General features: G+C 38.7%; 1 protein-coding gene across 2 annotated transcripts in view; it reads left to right on the plus strand.

The window, feature by feature from the left end:
• FBN2 (fibrillin 2) overlaps positions 1 to 19,626 on the plus strand; it is a 119,204-nt gene that overhangs the window by 24,642 nt on the left and 74,936 nt on the right. For both annotated transcript variants that reach the window (XM_086866620.1, XM_086866619.1), the window contains exons 8-13: positions 4,124 to 4,249; positions 9,405 to 9,530; positions 11,870 to 12,022; positions 12,790 to 13,023; positions 13,847 to 13,984; positions 19,408 to 19,527. In XM_086866620.1, coding sequence (XP_086722746.1) covers positions 4,124 to 4,249; positions 9,405 to 9,530; positions 11,870 to 12,022; positions 12,790 to 13,023; positions 13,847 to 13,984; positions 19,408 to 19,527 — 897 coding nt within the window. The remainder of the gene's footprint in view (positions 1 to 4,123; positions 4,250 to 9,404; positions 9,531 to 11,869; positions 12,023 to 12,789; positions 13,024 to 13,846; positions 13,985 to 19,407; positions 19,528 to 19,626) is intronic.

Raw genomic sequence — 19,626 nt, forward strand, 5'->3', positions numbered from 1 at the left:
AATTTTTGCTACATTTTTGACTTATAGTTACTAAATAGGAAGCTCAGATTGTATTTATGTCAGCTGGGCTTGTTCCAAGGTGATGGCAAGGCATAGGTGAAGAATTCTTGGCCTTTCTTCAGGGAGAAGGAAGAGACAGAATTTCTTTATTTTGCAGAATCTTTGCCTTCCGGAAGTCATTTCCTTTTAAGTTCTGACTACCACGTCCAAAATGCAACAGACTGCAGATGGAGTAAGAACTTTATCAAAGGCATAGACTTTCTTTATTTTTTTTTAATTTTTAAGTCCTCCTGACCTGAGCTCTGGTGTGAGCAGGTAGCACCATGTCTGCTCTGTTATGAATTACCAGCCCACTTTGATGCAGGAAGGGGCTGCATGTGGCACCTTTTACCTTTCCAAACTCCACATTACAGTGCAGAGTCTGTTGAAATAAGATCACAGAACCTCAGAATGGTGAGGGTTGGAAAGGACCTCTGGACATCATCCAGTCCAACCCCCTGCCAGGGCAGAGTCACCCAGAGCAGGTGACACAGGAGTGTGTCCATGTGGGGTTGAAATGCCTCCAGACCTCCCTGGGCAGCCTGTTCTGGTGCTCTGCCATCCTCAGTAGAAAGGAAGAAGCCAGAAGAAACCAGATATTTTCTCTGAGGTTGTTAGAAACAAACAGAGAGATCTGTCCTGCTTTTTAGTGTTGGTTTTTCTTCTTTTGAGGACATCAGATTTACAGAGGCTTTAATGAAAGGAATACAAACACATTTGGTATTCAGTAAAACTGTCTTTGTCATGTATCAGGTAGGCCAGGCTCGCTCAGTCCATACTTCAGGTGTTTGGCATTTTTGAAGTGAATGCCTACATCAGTCCCTGGCCAGGTTTGGGAATTGGTATGAATAACTCAACATCAGTGGAACTTGCAAGCCTTGCTGTTGGAAAATGTGTGTCATAATTCCAGTATGTAGTAAATACCCAAATTTGACAAGATACAACTCCTAAGTAGGAAGTTGCTCCTACTCGGGAAAGGATTTGCATGATTCAGTCTTAAATGGGTCTTTATCACTTTTTGAGGATGTTTTCTGGGTAATATTCTTATATAGAACATTGTAGTAGTACTGTTAACTTAATTATTACCATGAACAGGTTTAAAAAAACCTAAGAGAAGCAAAACCAATCAAAATTCAAATTATTTGGTGGTGTTTCTTTTTTCTTCTTCCCCCACTGCTCTCCGAAATTTCTATTCAGTCATGTCTTAAACAGGAATTGTAGCTGTTCAGTCATCCCTCATTCCAAGAATTCAGGCAGGAGGAACTTCAGTGTTCTGCTTGAATGAACTTTATTGCCACTATTACATGGCCTTGGGAGCAGCATCATGGCAGAAATCCTGTGTTGGATGTTCTCTCAGTTCCTCCCTGCATTCCTCAGCAGTCCCATTTCCCACCTACACCCTTTCCCTGCAGACAGATAATTTTTTGCCCTAGGGAGAGAAGAGTGGTCATGGCTGAGTAGATTTTGAAAATAGGAAGGTTCTTCTTCCTGCCTCTGTTGCTGACATGGTTATGTCCAAAAAAATCTGTTCTGCAGTAGGAATGCACTGTCTGAATGTTATAGCACTGATGTGAACTGGACAAGAGAGAGAATACAGGTGAAGGTTCGACTTCACAATGAAGCATGTTGATCTCTTTCTGCAATCCAGTGCTTGGTATTAATGTTGTCTGAGTTACTGAAGATATTGACAGTGTTGTCTCAGATCACATCCTCCTGTTGTGAAAGTAATTATTAAAACAGGGAAAAATAGTGTGGTATTATTTCTGTTGTGTGCAGTATTTCTGCTTTCTGGGATGCAGAGGAAGAACCAAGAGTTTTCCATTGTATTCTTTACCAGTTCACCTTTTAGTTCCCACATGCCAGATCAGTTACAAAGAAATTCCCCATACATATTCCAGGCAGAATTAAAGAGAGACTTTTTTAAAATTTGGATAATAGTTGTCACTACCATAGTAAATAAAAAAACTCTTCAAAATTTGTGTCTCTAACATTTGAATGTATTTATTTTTCCTGAGCTTTTTGGTTTCTCACAGTTTTTTTGAGACACAGCCCACAGATCAGAAAGGGAAAGTGCATGTTTAAAGTCAGCTGTGAAAATCCCACAGGCATTTTGTAGAGAAAACTCTGCAAAAGCACAAAATCTTTTTTCCCTTACCAGATATTAGACTATGAGCACATGGAAACATTCTACTTAATCTGTAACATACTGCACTTTTGTATATAAAGCTGAGAGTTATTAATCAAATGTGCTGTTTATGGTAAAGTTTCTTCTGTTAATGTGATTGAGGTTTAAAAGTGTAAGTGGATAGTTAATAATGCTTAAACTCCTGTGTGGTTTAGCCTAACTGTCAAAAGATACTAAAAAGAAAAAAGCTTCATTTCAATTTGCTTGTATTTTAAGAAAAAAATTATTCTTACATCCTAAAATAGCATTTAGGAAGCAGTTGAAAAAATGCACCCTTTTAATAAAATACTTTTGTTCTTCTTGACTTTTCTCAGTCCCAGAACACCAACAATATATTAAAACAAACTCCAGGAAAAGGTGATACTGACAAAAAAAAAAAAAAAGCATCAACCTTCTAGCATGTATGTATCTTTAAGCTAGGATTAAAGTTGAGTATGCTTGCTTTCTTTACACTTAAATACAGTAATTGTATTTACAGATGCAGGTACACCTAAATATGATGTAAATGTGATGCATTGCATCATTGGGATTGGCTCTTCAGGCTTCAGCAAAGCTCAGCATCTATTTCCTGCCTTTAAACAACTGAAAGAAATTACTGGTAGTGATAGAGCTTAAAATTTAGTTCACCTCAGGCCTCCAGTGATATCTTTTCTGTTTCTGGGAGGTGTTCATTGTCTGCTGCTGCCATTAGGTCACTATTCTTTGACATCTAAAACTGTGTCAGACATGCAGTGGATTTTTAACAACTGATTTGCTGACCCCGGAAACTTAATTTAAGTGTTAATAAGTGACAAAAGGCACAGGCACACTGTGTGTGATAAATGCATTTTGAGGCCCTGGGGTCAGAAGACAAAACACCACATGTTTTGCCCGTTAGGGAGCTACTGGGTGGGCTGTGTATCAGTGAATGCTGGAACCATCTTCTCTCTAGATGTTGCTAAGTCATGTCAAGGTTCACAGAATCACAGAGTAATTTGGGTTGGAAGGAAGCTCTAGAGAGCACCAAGTCCAGCCCTCCACTCCTTAAAATACTTCAGACATGAAATGTTTGATTTCCGAGTAAACAAGCAGCAAGCACTGCTATTTAGGGGGGTAAAAATTTTTTTAAAAATTAAGAAAGTCTATGCCTTTGATAAAGTCCTTACTCCATCTGCAGTCTGTTGCATTTTGGACGTGGTAGTATGCTGGCCAAATCAGTATGGACTCAGGAGCTAAATGCAAACTTCTCAGCAAATGTACTTAAACCCAAGTCCAGTGGTTACCAAAAAAAAACCCCAAACCTGCAAAAAGTGCTTGCCTTCTTCCCTGGGCTATGAGGAATTGAACTGGCTTAAATGGACAAGGCAAATACCATAGATTTATCTCTAGCACGAGCACCAGGAGGAATAAAAACTGAAGAAGCCCTATAATCTAGAAACTCAGGTAGAATTTCAGTGCCTTGTAAGGACTTTGATCATCCACCTGAAAAGGAGCTTCATATTCTTGCCAGATGTTACCCTGGGGGCATCACACAGCTGAAACAGGTCCAGAGTATTCCTGAAACACCTGGATGGTAACTTCATGGGACAGGTACTTAGTGAGCCAGCCAGGAGAACTGTTCTATTGGACAGTTTTGTATAAAAAAGTACAGAAATATGATGTGGTTTATGTATAACCAAATTAGAGCTGGAACAAAAAAAAAACCAAACAATTCCCCAGAAAACCAAACCAAATAAAAAACCCAAAGGAAACTAACCAATTAAAAAAAAAATCCCAAAAAACCTAACAAAAATACGAAACTACCCAACACAATTTGAAGTGGAAACAGAGCTTCAATGAAATGCAACAGCAAGTTACTGAAAGTAACTTATGTATCTTATGTCAGGTATTCAGATCCGGGTCCTTTTTTTGTGTTTGCAGATGTTGATGAGTGCCAGGCTATCCCTGGAGTCTGCCAAGGAGGAAACTGCTTTAATTCTGTAGGTTCGTACGAGTGCAAGTGTCCTGTGGGCCACAAACAGAATGAGGCAACTCAAAAATGTGATGGTAAGTTATGCTGTAGGAGAATATACCTAAAAAGGGGTTTTTCAGAGCATTAGAGGGCTTCAGTAATGAACATTATTAAATAGTTAAATAGTTTTAGTGTCTGATCTGGACAGGTATAACATGACTGGATTGTGTTTTTTGTTTCTGCTTTTCAGCTTCCCATCTTTTCTACTTGGCTGTTCTGTTTTGCATTAGATGTTTTTTTCTGTCTGACTCTTGTGGGTAAAAAAAAAGTGTATTTTCTCTTTGAAATTCAGAACTATTGATAAAAATTGTGTGAGTAACATACAACTACTGCTGAGTTACTAGGGTTTTCTTTTTTTCTAAAAGATACATTCTAGTTCAGGTAGATATTTTTGGCCTACTGACTACAGAGTGAAGGCAAATGTGGCAGTTTTGATGAGGCTGGGTAAGTGAATAATACCAAGAAAATGCCCTTCTCTTGTAGATGAAAAGTTAAGTATACCATCTTTAATAAAGTATAGTTTAATAAACATAGACCATATTTACACAGTAAACATTTTGATGCAATTAAGAGGACTCATAATTCACAATAATGTGAAGGAAAATTGTTAAGTTTTTGTGAGTTTGCTGAAGACTTCACTAATTTCAGTGTTTTCATGCCTTTGAAACTTCATCTCAACCAATGGGTGCTTTCACATTTAAGTTGTGCCAATAAGAGGAGTTTGTTATTAAAGTCTTTGATTTGCTTTTTGCTGGCAGTTTAATTATGGTACCAAATTACTTTGTATCCAGTATTCAGTTACAAACAAATGAATTGTTTGTATCCACGTTTGGACATCTTCTCAGAGTTTTGCTGATATTTGTCTACAGTACAATATCCACAGAAAATTGAAAAATTAAGTAATAGAGTCAGTTTAAATATGATGCCTTCTCAGTGAAAATGTTGTTTCTGGTGTTGTTGCAAGTAACACCTAAGTAAAAAAATTAAAAAACTCCAAAGGTGTTTTATTTTTCCTGGTCCTGCCCTCCACATTCTTCTGTTTTCTTGTGGTTTGTTTTTTTTTGTGTTGACTAGTTTTAATTTCTACTCAGCACCTGAAAGGGCAGGGAGCAGGCAGGCGTGGAGATGCTCATGGTTGAAATGGAGCAACAAAAGTCAGAAGGTCGAGGGAAAGTTGAAAGTGGTGTTAGGAAATTTCACATTTGTCATGGAAACTGGAATGTTTGTCCCTCACCTCCTGGTATCAGTACATGGGGGTTGGGTTTGAAATAAAGGACAGGGTGAAAGAGAAGAGAGGGAGATATGGAGGTAGAAAGGAAGGGAGAAAAAGAAGGAAAAAAGGAAAGAAAGAGGGGAGAAAGAGAAGGAGAAAAATTTCCTTTCATTGGCTTTCAACACAAATTAGTACAAGATGTCCTTTATTGGTCTAATCCTTGATTTTTACCCACAGACTTAACCTGTTTGTAGCTGTTTCTCAGAGGCAACTCTTGTCTATCTATCTAGGCCCACAATTCATTCTTTATTGTTAGAAGTGCACTTTGTTTTTTGATTCTCTTAACTGTGGTCCTTTCGATGCCAAAAAGATTTACTCAGAGTCATGTTTCCTTTCTTCTGAAAACAGTACTTAGAGCATTCTTTGCATTCTGTTTGAACTGCCTAAAGCTTTAATTCTTGAAGTCCTTATGCTGGAGTTCTCCTTGATCGTATCCACAGGAAAAGGTGAATGTATTTTTAACACAGATCTCCTAAAAAGCTGTGATGCTTATGGGAGCATGCATAATAGAAGTGAAACATCATCTCCTGTCAGATTTTGCTGTAATTTCATGGTTCAGTACTCAACAGGTCTTCATGTCCTCTTGTTGGCAGCCTGCTGCAGAGCAGGTCTTATGTTCTGGCTTCTTTTTCAAGCCCCTGCCACTTCTTTAACTTTTGCCCTGTGTGGTAGAAGTTAAATACTAATTAGTCCCTGGTCACACCTTCCCTAGTCAAATAATTCCCCACAGAGAATTGGGCAAATAACAACTGTCTCCTCACAGTCTTTACCATCATTTCTGGGGAAAAAAGGCATTGTGAAACTTCACAGCCAACGTGGTAATGCCAAAATTATACCAGGATAATACTGTGCTTACACTACTCTAACAGTGGAGCAGGGAATAAAAGATAACCCATGGTTCTATTCTGGCTTTTTTACTTGTATGCTTTATTAAGTGTGTTCATAATCTCTCAGGGTTAAATTTATAGGAAAAAACTATAGCCAGCCTGTCAAACAATTGTGCTTTCACTTAATAGGACTGGTAATTTAAATGAAGTTACATTATATATATATATATATATATATATATGTGTGTGTGTATATATGTATATATATGTGTGTATATATATGTATATGTATAAATTTGTATTATTATATTATATTAATATGGCTGTGGATATGGGTTGAGCCATTGGGAAGGATGTAAGGAACTGGTGTCCTGTGAGTTAACAGAACCTGTGTGTTAGGGTTTAGGTGATATTAATCACATAAATACGTGTTTCTATTAAATAATGTAGAGAAATTATTTAATAGAAACAGCATTATTTTACTGAGCGTTTTTTGTCACAAACGTTGTGTTGAAATGATGATGGTATGGAGTCTTCTGCTCACTCTCCCTGTTTTAGGTATGGAAAAGCAGTTCAAATGTTACTTACTGGCTGCAAAGGACAAAATCCAAGTTAGAGTCAGTAATAGTCAAGGCTCCAGTGTTCAGAGGCTGGAATCTTGCTATAAATACTCAGACTTTCTTTACTGTAACAGCAGTTCTCCTACTTAAGAAGGAGAGATTTGAGATCCCCTGTATGCTCTTTACCTCTGAGCATCCAGACATATTTTGTGGGTTAGGATTTTTTTCTCCTGTTGTTTGTCCTGGAAACAACAACACTTATTAGAGTAAGTAGGAATGTCCATGTTGAACTTTTTGTTCAACATGTTCAACATGTTTGTTCAACATGTTTTGTTCAACCATAACAGTTGAAAAAAATTGGGAAAGGCCATTACAGAGACTGTACCAAATTCCAGATATCCAGTCCACCAATGTGGTCCCTTAGCTAAAGAAAACCCCAAACCCTTCACTTTTTTTTTCTTTTTTTTTTTTTTGTGCCTCAAAGTTTTGGTCTACAGACACTACTGAGTTTTCACTGCCTTTTTAGGAATGAAATTCTGTTTGTTATTAGGATGTTATTACCTCCCAGAGTTAACTTACATCTTTGTAAAAGTTTAATAAGATGTAGAGAAACTGAGAAGAGAGAGAAACTTGCAGTTATGGTTGCTGCTTTACAAAAGGGGTGGAGTATCATTTATTGTGTTACAGGGATCTAATGAATGTGTTCTTATTCTTCTCAAATAGCAAATACATTATACTTGTTGAACAGATGTAGTTAGTTATGACACCATTTACAATTAAAGGTATTCTAAGAGGTAGGATGCCTCTGTTGCTTTTCCAAAAAGATGTATTTCTTCTGTGTACTGTTGATATCAAAAGGTTAAAACTCAGATTAAGGCCTTTAAAAAAAAAAAAAAAAAGTGGCACCAAAATAGAAAGAATCCCTTAAAATAAATACTTCCATTTCAGATTTTTCTGCTTCAGTGTATAATTGCATTAGACTGTATGCTATTCAGATTTGGTCCTACCAAGTGTTGCTACTTTCTAATACTGTTTTCTAGACTAAAACTATTTTCAAGGAACCCTTTCCCAGAATTTGGCAGTTAAGAGCCCCATTTCTGATACTTGGAACTCAGTTATTTATAAAACCCTGGTTTCCCAGGCAGTAAAAACCATGAATTCTGAATTGCAGGTAGTCAGGCTAGGCCTTTTTGGCAGAAACTCACTGGGTAATAAATCTGAAAAATTTTTGTCACATTTAAATTGTTTCTGACTGGCAGTCCCATCCTGTGTGCATCACAGGAACCATTCAGGACACCAGTCTTCTTTACCCTTAACACAGCATCTCCTCTTACTTATCTCTGGAGAATTTTCCCTGAGGCCATTAATTTCTGTATTTTGGAGGGTGGAAGGGAAGAAAATGAGTAACTTTTTCAATCAGCCTCACTAAAAATAGCCCTTCCTGAGATGAAGTCTCAGAATTTCCAGTCAGAGGTAATAGCAATATTTTGAAATAATTGCACACGCAAGAACCAGGGAGGGGGAAGGAGACAGGGAGATTTGGCTTGAAAACCAGTGAAACAAAAAACCCAATTACTTGTTACTGCTCCAGTAAGTTAAATAAATTACTCTTCCACCAGGGTTTCTCCATGTTAATTGGTTTTTCTGTCCACATGCAGAAAGACTGTGGAGTCTTCCTTCCACTCTGATCACTGCCTAGATTTCAGAAAGGTGCTTTTTCCCCTTCCCAGCTTCCTCTCATTCTTGGACAAGAGCCTTAGACAGTGTTAAACTCCTGTGCATGCAGCCAGTTGGGAAGGATGGGCTGTGCCCTGCAGCTTTGCAGAGGTAGTGAAAAACTTTCTTTATCTTTCACTTGCCAGCTACAGACTCCCCTACTCAAACTGCTCTGATGGGCTTTGCACTGTTGGACCACTGGTTTGGAATTTGGAAGCCCCTTATCACACACAGCAGCTCATTTATCAGCGTGGTGACATCTCACTAAATTTATGCACATTTACACACAAAATTGCCTCCATGTTCAGGTGGGACCATTGCTTTCAGTCAGGAATATTTGAACGGATCAAAGGTTTCATTTGCATTTGAAGGGCTTGGCCAAAATTCTTTCTTACAGTTGGAATGTTAGGGGGCCAGAAAGCAGTCAGACCTCAGGAGCAATATTTGTGTGGTCACAGGAAGCCCAGAGATGTCCTGGCTGGCTGCTGTGCCATCCTTCTTCCTCCAGCCAGAAAGCAGGATGTGTGTTTTGGCATTCAGCTGTTCTGTGCTTCTCAGAGGTGGCACTCAGTCATTCAGGAAAGGGAAATCTCAGCCTGCTCTCATGTACTATGTGGCTTGAAGTGTTAAACACCCAGCGCATGTATGAGGAAAACCTCCAACAGGTGGCAAACAAAGCTATGTTCAGTAAGCAAGCACCAGCAAGATCTTACTGAGTTGAATATTCATTTCAGAAAACCTCTCTTTCCCTCTTTTTAATACAGCATGTACAAGTGCTCTGCTAATTATCCCATGTCCTTTCCTTTTTGGATAGACATTGATGAATGCAGCGTCATCCCAGGGATTTGTGAGGGCGGTGTTTGCTCCAACACCGTGGGGAGTTATTTCTGCATCTGCCCACGGGGTTTTGTCACATCTGTGGATGGATCCTGCACTCCTGGTAGGTGCTCCAGCCATCTGGCACTTCCTCCCACCCCAGGGCCTCACTCAGTTGTCCAGGCAAACACAGGAATTGTTAATTGTATTTTGTTTCTTGAGTCTGCATCTGATGAGCCCAAAAGATAAGATCACTTTGGTTTTAAAGGAACAAACATTTATCCTTGCTGCTTTAAATCCCATCTCACACAGCTTAATTTAACATTTAGTGGTCAACACAAGGCACAAAAATAAAATCAAAAGTTTATTTTTAAAATTTGCATTAATAGTATTCATTTATTGCATATTTAAATATGCATATAAATATTGCATATTTAAATATGTATGTTTTAAAAATATTAATTTTAAATATCCTACCTATTCAGCATATGCTGATGTACCACTAATTTGTCAGAAAGAGATAATGAAGCAAATCAAGTGCTGGATTTCAATAGATCTCACCTTTTACAGGACAGTTTCTTTAATAGCTACCCCATATAAACCCATTTTGTTATTTCCACGTGTGTTGATTTCTTACATATAGATGAATGTGTCAAGTATGTGATTTAAACCATTCTGATCAATTAAATACAAATACTGCATACCACGTGTAAAAAACCTTAACAGTTGCTAACAGTAATGTATTTTCTAGATCTCAAAGATCCATCTTTGAGATATCTCAAAGCTCTTTTTTCTCCTATTGGGGAAGGGAAAGGAATTCTGAAGGAGTTTCTGACTTGCAGATAAATTAGGTAAGCAAGTAGCAGCACAAGACCTACAAGTGATTTAAAAGTAATAATTTTTTAAACAATCTAGCCACCTCCTGTTACTCAGGTTCATCTGAGGAGTACCAACTTTAAACATATTGTGGCTAGGCTCAGGAATACTGAAAACCTGTGATCCAGTAGGATCAAAATTTCTGTGGATTTTGGCGTGTTTTTCAATTTGATTTTTAAAGTTAGCTCACAAAACCAGCTGCAGAAAAAACACATGCCCTAGTCTGCTAAGAGGAGGTTCTTATGTTACAATGTGTCTGAAAGTTTTTGTGCTCTATCCTATAATGGTTCAAATATTCTAGAAGTGTAATTTCTCATTTACTTAGGAGAAAAGTGAAGGATGTAAACCTTAAACCAAAATATTCTTCCTGGTTTAAGATGAGTATTTGCTTTCAAACAAACTACCAGGATCTGCTCAGTTTCTGTAATTAGCACCATGTCTTCTCAAATTACTTGAACTTCACTTGTAGACAACATTCAGGACTGTGACAATAAAATATCATGTGCCCTTGAAGGGGAGTAGTATTCACATGGCATTACTAAATGCTGTACTTTCAGTCAACTGAACAGAGCAGACCGAATAGCATTTTTTTGGTTAGATACATCTAGGATGTATCTAATCCATAACATCTATCCATCTCTAACAAGGAAAAAATTAATTAAATTAATTCATTCTGTTTGCTGTTGCTACATGAAGTAGCTCAGATTTTGCCATAATAGGATTTATTTCTATCTATCTATCTGTCTGTCTATCTATCTATCTATCTAGTTTTTGTTTGTGTTGCTTTGTGTCTTTCATATCACCCATATGTCCTATTGCATTGAGCAGACTTTAGGATTGCCTGGTGGATTAATGCAAGGCTAAAGCCACTTCACCTGTGTGATCCTGCAGTAAATGTGGAACACGTGGGTCAGATAATTATTGGGTGCAGTTTGGGTCATGGAGGAGTTTTTGTCTGGTTGGTTTGTTATGGTTTTGGGGTTTTTTTTGTACAGCTTGTTAAAGCATTTCCACCCTTACCTCAGGTGAACAAGGGATGGTAGCTTTGACAGCTCATGTTGATGCCTTTTTCTCTGGCCCAAAAAATATGAGTCAGACACAACTAGGGTGATAAAAAGGGTACCTTTATATGAGTATCCTCAAGTACACAAAAATTCATCAGGTAGAAAAAGCGAAAGATGAGCCTGCCGTGTAATGTGTGTACAGTTTTTACAGATTCTGCAAACTAGCATATCTGACAAGAAACCCCCAATTAGGAACCCTCCTGGTGAAGTAATTCCCTCAGTTCTAGCCTGTTCTGGATTCTCCCCTTTTAGGATGAGATCCAGACCCTTGTTTACAAAAGTCTGATCTGTGAAAGCTGCTTGGAGCTTTTCCTTGTCTAAGGAGAACCGAGACGGCAGAGGGATCCTGGAATTTATTTTATCTTTCTGCCCAGGAAAATGTTGAAACTAAGCTACGATAGAAGGCTACAATGCTACAAGTATTTGTGTAAAGGATAGAGAGAATACGTAAAAGAAAGAAGGGTAAAACTAAAACGGCATCAAGGTCACTGTGTTTGGTTTTTGTTTTTAACTTGACCTCCAGATCAGAGAGCAAGCAGCTGTTTCTCCAGCACTGCCAGTGGCCGCTGTGCACAGGAGCTGCCCGGGAGGTTCACCAGAAGGCAGTGCTGCTGTGAGTCTGGCCACTGCTGGGCCAGTGGCTCTGTCCCCGAGGTGTGTCCTGTCAGAGGATCTGGTGAGTGCCCTGTTGGCTTGCCTGGTTTATTTTCGCCTTCTTGCTGTTCATTCTGCTTTGGGTGGAGGTCATTGGGGTGCTTTAAACTGCTTTAAAATGTAGGCTGAACAGAAAAAAATAAGGTCATGGATTGCATTATTATTCATTTCTGTGTTTTTAATACTGATATTACCATCTGTTAACCATTTTTCTGTTTGGTCCATAGTTGTTTGGCACTTGTTTCTTTAATGTCCTTTTATTGACTTTGGAAGTAGTTTTTGGGAAATGGGAAAGGTTTTGTGGTCAGGTTCAAAGAGGAAATGACTCTTAGGGTCCATATTTAATTTTGATTTAAAGGAACAGCTGCTCTATTGCATTTTGGGTTACTTTGAACTAGAATGCACCAATTTTAGGTTGTTCTTTCGTTTCTGCTCAGAGAGGAATAGTGTGCATCCCTAGTATTTTCTAGGTAAAGGAATGAAAGTTATTTTCTTTATCAACATCTCTGAGAGACCAGGGTGTGACAGTGCTGCTGTCAGCACATCAAGACAGTTTCAACAAATAGTTGAACAAACACTCCTAAATTACAGCATTCCTTTTTATTATTTCTAGTGCCCTTCCTCAAGCAGCACCTTCCACAACCAAGGGAGGTTCAGAGTGGCAGGGGGAGATGAGGAGTTGATGTCCTGGATGTTGTAGCACAAAAACAGGAGAAGCTGAACCTTTCTTTTTGAGCTGCCTGTGAGAGGCTGACCTGGTGTGTCCTTCTCTGTGCCCCTGTCTGGCAGAAGACCACCGCAGGCTGTGTGTGGACGGTGCCCCTGCCCGAGGCGGCTCCCGGCGCGGCGGAGCAGGAGGGAATGGGTTCCTTCCTGGGAGCAATGGAAATGGCTTCGGACCAAGAGGAGCAGGGTTCATCCCCATCCCAGGAAGCAATGGATTCTCCCCAGCTGTGGGAGGAACAGGGGTAGGAGCAGGTGGTCACAGTCCCGCTGGAAGTGGCCCGATCATTACAGGGCTGAGTAAGTGCTTGTGTTCTGACTTGTTTCACTCTTTTTTTCACTGTTCTTTATGGTTTTCCTTTATTTTTACTGCTCAGTCTGGGTATGATTCGGTGTTCTTACCACTTAAAAATGACTCTGCCGTTCAAGCACATTTTAAACACCTCAGCTGATACATCAGGAAGTTCGGGAGCCCCTTTTTTCAACAAGAGATCAAAGGAAGAGGTTTTTGCTTGACTTCAGTTACAGAGTCCCCGAGCCTGTGTTGTCCCTGTTGAGGTGTCTTTGTCAGCACTAATAAAACTCCAGATTTCTAACTGTTTTCAAAAAAACACTGGGGTTTAAAATAAACTGTCTTCTGTATTTTCTCTTCCAACTGTAAAACCTACTTACTCTGCAGAAACACTGCCTTGGCTGGAAGCCCAAGGTGAATAATTTTCTGGCAGAAGTCTCCTGGGTGTAAACATTGCTTATGACACGTGTAAACACATCTCTGGGATCACAACCATTGAGATCATAAAGTATTAGAAGTATTACTAAGGTACACCAAGAATTGCTTTGACTTTTACACAAATCATGGTTTATCCATGAGTTCACTGATAGGCCTATCAGGCTATAGACAGAAATGGTGAATCATACTTAAGAATGTTTGTCTAATACGGTTTTTCTTTCCAAGGAAAGTTGTTAGTTTACTGTCAGGTCAACAGATAGTGCTTTGAGAAAGGCTTTTTGTAAGTGTTTGTGCACCTGATAACATCCTTTCTGAAACCAAGTATAATAGTCATATTTATTTCCATTTGAAAATCTGAACATTTGCCTCTCATTCTGATTTTTTTTACATTAGCAATACTCAATCAGACAATAGACAATTGCAAGCACCATCCCAACCTTTGTTTGAATGGACGTTGTATACCAACCCCCTCTAGCTACAGATGTGAATGCAACATGGGATATAAGCAGGATGCAAATGGGGATTGCATTGGTGAGTGCACATTTCACAATCTGCTATTCTAGTGTTCTTCAGCTTAAAATATGGGCTTTTTTACAAAAAGAAATCTTATTTATTTTAATGATAGCGCTCCTCAGAGAGAGTGAAAAGACCGTGGTGTTAGTTATCAAAGAATAATTTAAATTTGCTATGAGAGCTATCTGTTTTCTTACCAAGGGAAAAAAATAAAACTTTTAATTGCAAATACTGGTATTGAGTATTACTATGCCTGTACTTAGAGGTAATTGTGCATTTCTGTCATATTTGGTAAAGTAAGGTCTGCTTCATTTTCTCTTCTGTTAGGCTCACAAAGTTCCACTTTTGGGATGTAGTATTGATCAAGATGATGAAGGGTAGAATTTATGGTTTTCCTCCTCATAAGGATTAATGGCAGTTTGAAAGATATCAAATAATTTAAAAATGGCATTAATTAACTTCTGGTTAAATTTACATTTCATATGAAAATACAGAATGCTCACTTTATATAACAAGAACCGAATTTGGGATCCTACACTTCTATTCAATTACAGTGGACATCACTCTTGCAGTGTCCAAAACTCAGAGAGTTATTTCAGAGAAAATAGAAGATTTGGGGGTTCTTGTAGGGTGGTTGTGTGGAGGGAAACCCCTATGCAGGATACATTGATTAATGTTTAGGATCCTAAATGAAAAGTATTGATTATATTTTGGGCTGAACCTGTAATTACTGAGTCTTTATAAAGAGATGGAGATCTGTGAATGAAAAATAACACACAAGAGCTTGGCTTGGCTCACAGTAAGTGTGGGTTTAGAATCAATTTCTAATGTGTCTGTGGATTGCAAGTCTCCTCTTAATTCAGCTGTGCTCTTGCATCAGAAAGGTTGGTTATACCTGCACTATTCCTGGCCACTGGACACCCTCATTTTAAGAAAACTTAGTTAACAGGGATTCCACCACTTTCCCAAGCTGTTGCACTGCTCCCATAGTCAAACATACAGGAAGTTTTCAGAACATCTAATTTAAACACTACATTTGCAAAAAAAAAAATCAGCTTATTGTTATTTCTTGTCTTATCATCACTACACAAGGAAAGCAGTACAGTACCTTCTTCATTTCACTTTTTTGTACTTGAAGGTTGATTTAGTTCTTCCAAGTTGTCCTTTATGATACAGTGAGCCTGAATTTTTTTAGCTTTTTTATTTGGGTGAGAGTTTCCTGTACCTCTGATCTCTGACTAGGAAGTTCAAATAGCTTAAATCTCTTGCTGCATCCTTGGGTCTCAGGAGCCATAATCCCATTGTGAGTGGGGAGTAGTGAGTTTTGTGATGTCTGTCTTGCATGGCTGTTCTTTATAGAGTATGGAGAACCCCGGCTCATTTATTGCAGCACTAGATTTTGCATCACTGAGATCAATAAGATTTTTAACTCTGGTAGACCTTGACACTTGAGGACTATCTAGTATCTTGGACTATCTTATCTTTTTGAAATCTAGTTCATATCTTGTACTCATGTTTTTGTTTCTCGGGGGTCAAGTTGAAAACTACATCTGAAGCATATGGGATGTAGCAGGTAGAGCTATGAACTTAAAGTTTTTACTTTTTCAGTTGTCGTTGGAGTATGGCAATAATCTGTGGTTTGAAAGGCCCATCAGCTTTACATGTCTGGGTGCTGGGACAGAAGAATGTTCTTGATAATGTGGCTGTCATTCTGTCCCTGTCCCTTCTGTGGGGTCACCCTGCAGGACACTTGATGGCAGTTCCCCTTCTACTCCAGGCTTGTGATAATAGTGAAATTGTATCTGTTTTTCAGTTTGGGGTCTGAGTTCCTGAAAACTGTGAGGTTAGGTTGATAGGTGTATTGGGTGGGGGGGAAAAAAAAGCTGACCTGATTAATTCTCTAGTGTACAGGTGTGTGCCCAGTAAAAATGTCTGCTCACTTAAGGAACTTAGTCTTGATTTTTCAATGCTTAACTCAGCGTGAAAGAGTAGACTGAAAACAGAGACAATTTAGGATCCACTGGGATCAAAACAAAAAATTTCAATTGATTTAACAAAAGCTGAAGATGCAGTGCCAGCTGCAGTGCTATCCCACATTGAAAGCATGGGATAAGACCCCCAAAATGGCTTCAAAAAACTTTTAAGTGCCATTTTGCCCATTTTTTTCCTGCATGAAATGACTTAATTATTACTAATTTCAGCTCTGCAGTGGTTTGCCTTTTCAGTAGCTGCTTGAATTCAGATAGTTTATAAGAGAGTGAACTCTATGAATTATAAATTACTCTGTGAACTCTCTATATAACACAGCTTTGTTTCACTGTTGTTTTCTAATTGTATTATAAAGAAGTAGCCAGAGTATCTTAAGTTCTCCACTGAATCTGGGATCTGTGGACAGTAATTGCTGCAAATTACACAGAAAGTTTCTTGGAAATGTGGGCAGGCACTTAACTGCAAGGATTTCATGTGTGTGCTGATACATATTAAATTAATTAAAAGGCTTGCTTGAATCTAATTTGAGTATTTTATATATCTTTATATCTATATATATTTAAGATATATTTATATCTTATTACTGAAAGAACAGTCTTGGGGAATTTGGAAGTAGGGATATGGCACAAAAATGAACATTATTTCTGTACTTCTCTGCCTACCTGCTCCCACAGCAATAAATTGAGGATCCAGAAATAGTTATGTATTTTTCTATAGAGTTAAAGAAAAGTCCTGTTTCAAGATTAATCCTGCCAAACTAAAAAACTATGGAGTTACTTACTGTTCTCTGACCTAACCTTGCATTATGCTGTTCTCACAACAGAACATGCCTGATGGACCAAGGACCATGAGTGTCCAAAGTGGTCTGACTCTGAATGGTCAGTCCTTTTCTCCAAAATAGACAGTTTTAATTTTATTACCTTTCCTTATTCTTTTCTGTTTATAAAAACTCTGGATAAAACTGTAGAGACTTCAGAAAAAGTGGGAGAAAATCTGTAGGTGTGTTGTGTTGAATTTTAGTTGTCTTGTCAATGCAAATATCCCCATTTAAAATTTTGTAATTTGTCTACAGACTCACTGGAGTAAGTCTTTTAAGTGGGGGGTTTTGAAAGTTTCCTACTGTACCTGAGAGAGTTCTGACATCTGTTAGAATTTTCAGAAAAACTGAAAAGTGGAGATGTGTGTGAGGCAGGTGCTGAAGAAGTGTTTGTCATTGAAGGGGCTTGCTGGGAGACAGAATAAATGGATTAAATATCTGTCTCAGATGTTTCCTGTTTATACTGCAGGAATATGCATGCTTTCAATGCAAACTCAAAGCCAACAACTCCTTTATATTAACATACATTTGCCATTTCCCTCAGTTATCAGGAGCTTATAAAAATAAGAGCATCCCAGGATGAATTATTTCATGTGGAAGTCATGTGATGCACATGGCTTTGGAAGGATTTTCAAAGCTTAAGTCAGCTGTTTCATGGAGAAACTCTGCATTCCTGCTGTAGAGTTTCTGAACTTACAGACAGATCCTTTTTAGCATGAACATGGGCTTTTTTTGAAGCAAGTTGCAGCCTTAATAGAGAAGGTCCAAAATGTCATTCTCTGCTAGAAAACGAAACAAAACAGATAACTGCTGTAACAAGTATTTATACGCTCCCTCTGTGCTCTCTTTATGAAAATAAAGCAAGATATAATTCAGTAAAGTAATTTGAATTAGGGCAAAAAAAATTTTTTTGACAAAAAAATTATTGTCAAGATGTGATTCAGAGTTTGATGCTCTGTTGGTAGCTGAGGACTTTGTTCTGAAGGGGAAGTGTTCAGTCCTTGACCCCTTCCCATATCAGCTGAGAAATGAGGAAAAATCACCTCTTGTGAAGAATTACCTCATTCATGACAAATGCTCTTGGTTTAAACTTTTGTGTTCATTAACACAGTATTTCCTATTAAACATGGGGTCTTATTTATGATCAAAATAGAACAAAACTAACCTTTTGTTGTCTTTCACATGGAACAGCACTTTCTGGAAAATACAGATAAATATTCTTATAATTTCAATTTCTTCTTGCATCCCAGTATTCTCAAGATTTAATGAGCTAAGTTCTACAACCAGATTTGAGAAGGAGTGAGTGGAAATGGTCATGAAAATAGCCCTGGGATTTTCCTGGTACTTCTGGAAACACATGCTGAGAAATGCACTGGAAAATCATCATTGTTAGGAACTGATCAGCAGTGGCTTCAGAGATGCTTAATAGCAGCTTTTTGCCAGATGCAGAAACTCCTGTGAATCACCACTGGCTTTGTGGTGTTAAAAGCCTGCCTAAATGAAGAGCTGAGTAATTACAAACACATTTTTAATGAAATGGAGGGCTTAGCTGGGAGAAGAAGTCAAATTAGCAAAAGTTGCTGATCAATAAATGGAGGATTTCATCGTGGGATCCATTTGTCACCTGTAAACTGAGCTCTAACAAAGAGTAACTGCTGAGGTCATCCTTCAGGAGCTGCAGTGGGGACTGAGCCAGCAGTCCTGCCCTGCCAGACCAGTGGGATATACCCACTCTGCTCCCTGGATTACAGTGGGCAAGGATCCTGGAGGGTTTACAGAAATGTAATGGGGAGAACAGTCAATGTTATTTCAGATCTGGGAGTAGCTGTTGTGAGCCAAAGACACGTCTGACACACTGGTAACTACTGGGCATCAGATTTGGGCTCTTGAAAAGAACTGTTGAAGTTTTCAGAGCCCCATGTCAAATAAAAGTTATTTCTGAGCAGCTAGCTGACATTTGAATTGGTTAAAATGTGTTTGGTTGCACCCAAATACCCAAAATTTTGGGAAAGGAGAGTAAGGTTACCTATTGTAGAATAGGGTTAGGTTAAATCTGGCATTACTCAGTGCAAAGACTGGGGCTGAGGATGCAGTGGGGCATAAATAATTGAGATGTGGTGCACAGACTTTGGTCTCATTAAGAATCCCTCCTGCTGGTGTGTGGCCCCTCCTCACTTTTTCACAACAAACCTGTAATATAATAGGGGTAGGTTTTGGATGCCATGGCATCCATTGCTCTCATTTTTAAATGCCTATTTTGCTTAATATTGGTTTTACTCTGAGGGAACATAAATGGTCATTGAATTAAATGAAACTGTATTGTGTTAAGTCAACCATTAAGGCAACCATCAGGTCTCAAAATGCTCAGGAAGGTTCTTTTTCTGTTGTCCCTCAAGATGCTTACAAATGATGCAGAGCCTCTTCACTTCTTGCAAATGCCTGCCTAGCTGAACCAAGAGCAGCCCTGTGTTCCTAGCACAGCAGTGATTTTGTACCAGGAGCAGGCTATAGCATTTAGCATTTGGCTGCTAGCTGCCATCCTTTTCACTCAGAAGCTTCCAGACTTGGGGGGGAAAAAACCAAAAAACGTTGTAGATGTTGTGAAGTCACTAATGCTGCTCTGTGCTGCCAGCAGATGTTGATGAGTGCACATCAAACCCCTGCTCCAATGGGGACTGTGTCAACACACCTGGTTCCTATTACTGCAAGTGCCACGCAGGTTTCCAGAGAACTCCTACCAAGCAAGCCTGCATTGGTAAGAAAACTGCTCCATGTCTGCTGGCATTGCAGATGTTCTGACCCCTTGCATCAGACTCTGTTTGAATTTAAAAAATACAAGTGCAATTTCAGAAAA

This window comes from Cyanistes caeruleus, chromosome Z, assembly GCF_971803275.1.
Source record: "Cyanistes caeruleus chromosome Z, bCyaCae1.hap1.1, whole genome shotgun sequence".
Classification (NCBI taxonomy): domain Eukaryota; kingdom Metazoa; phylum Chordata; class Aves; order Passeriformes; family Paridae; genus Cyanistes; species Cyanistes caeruleus.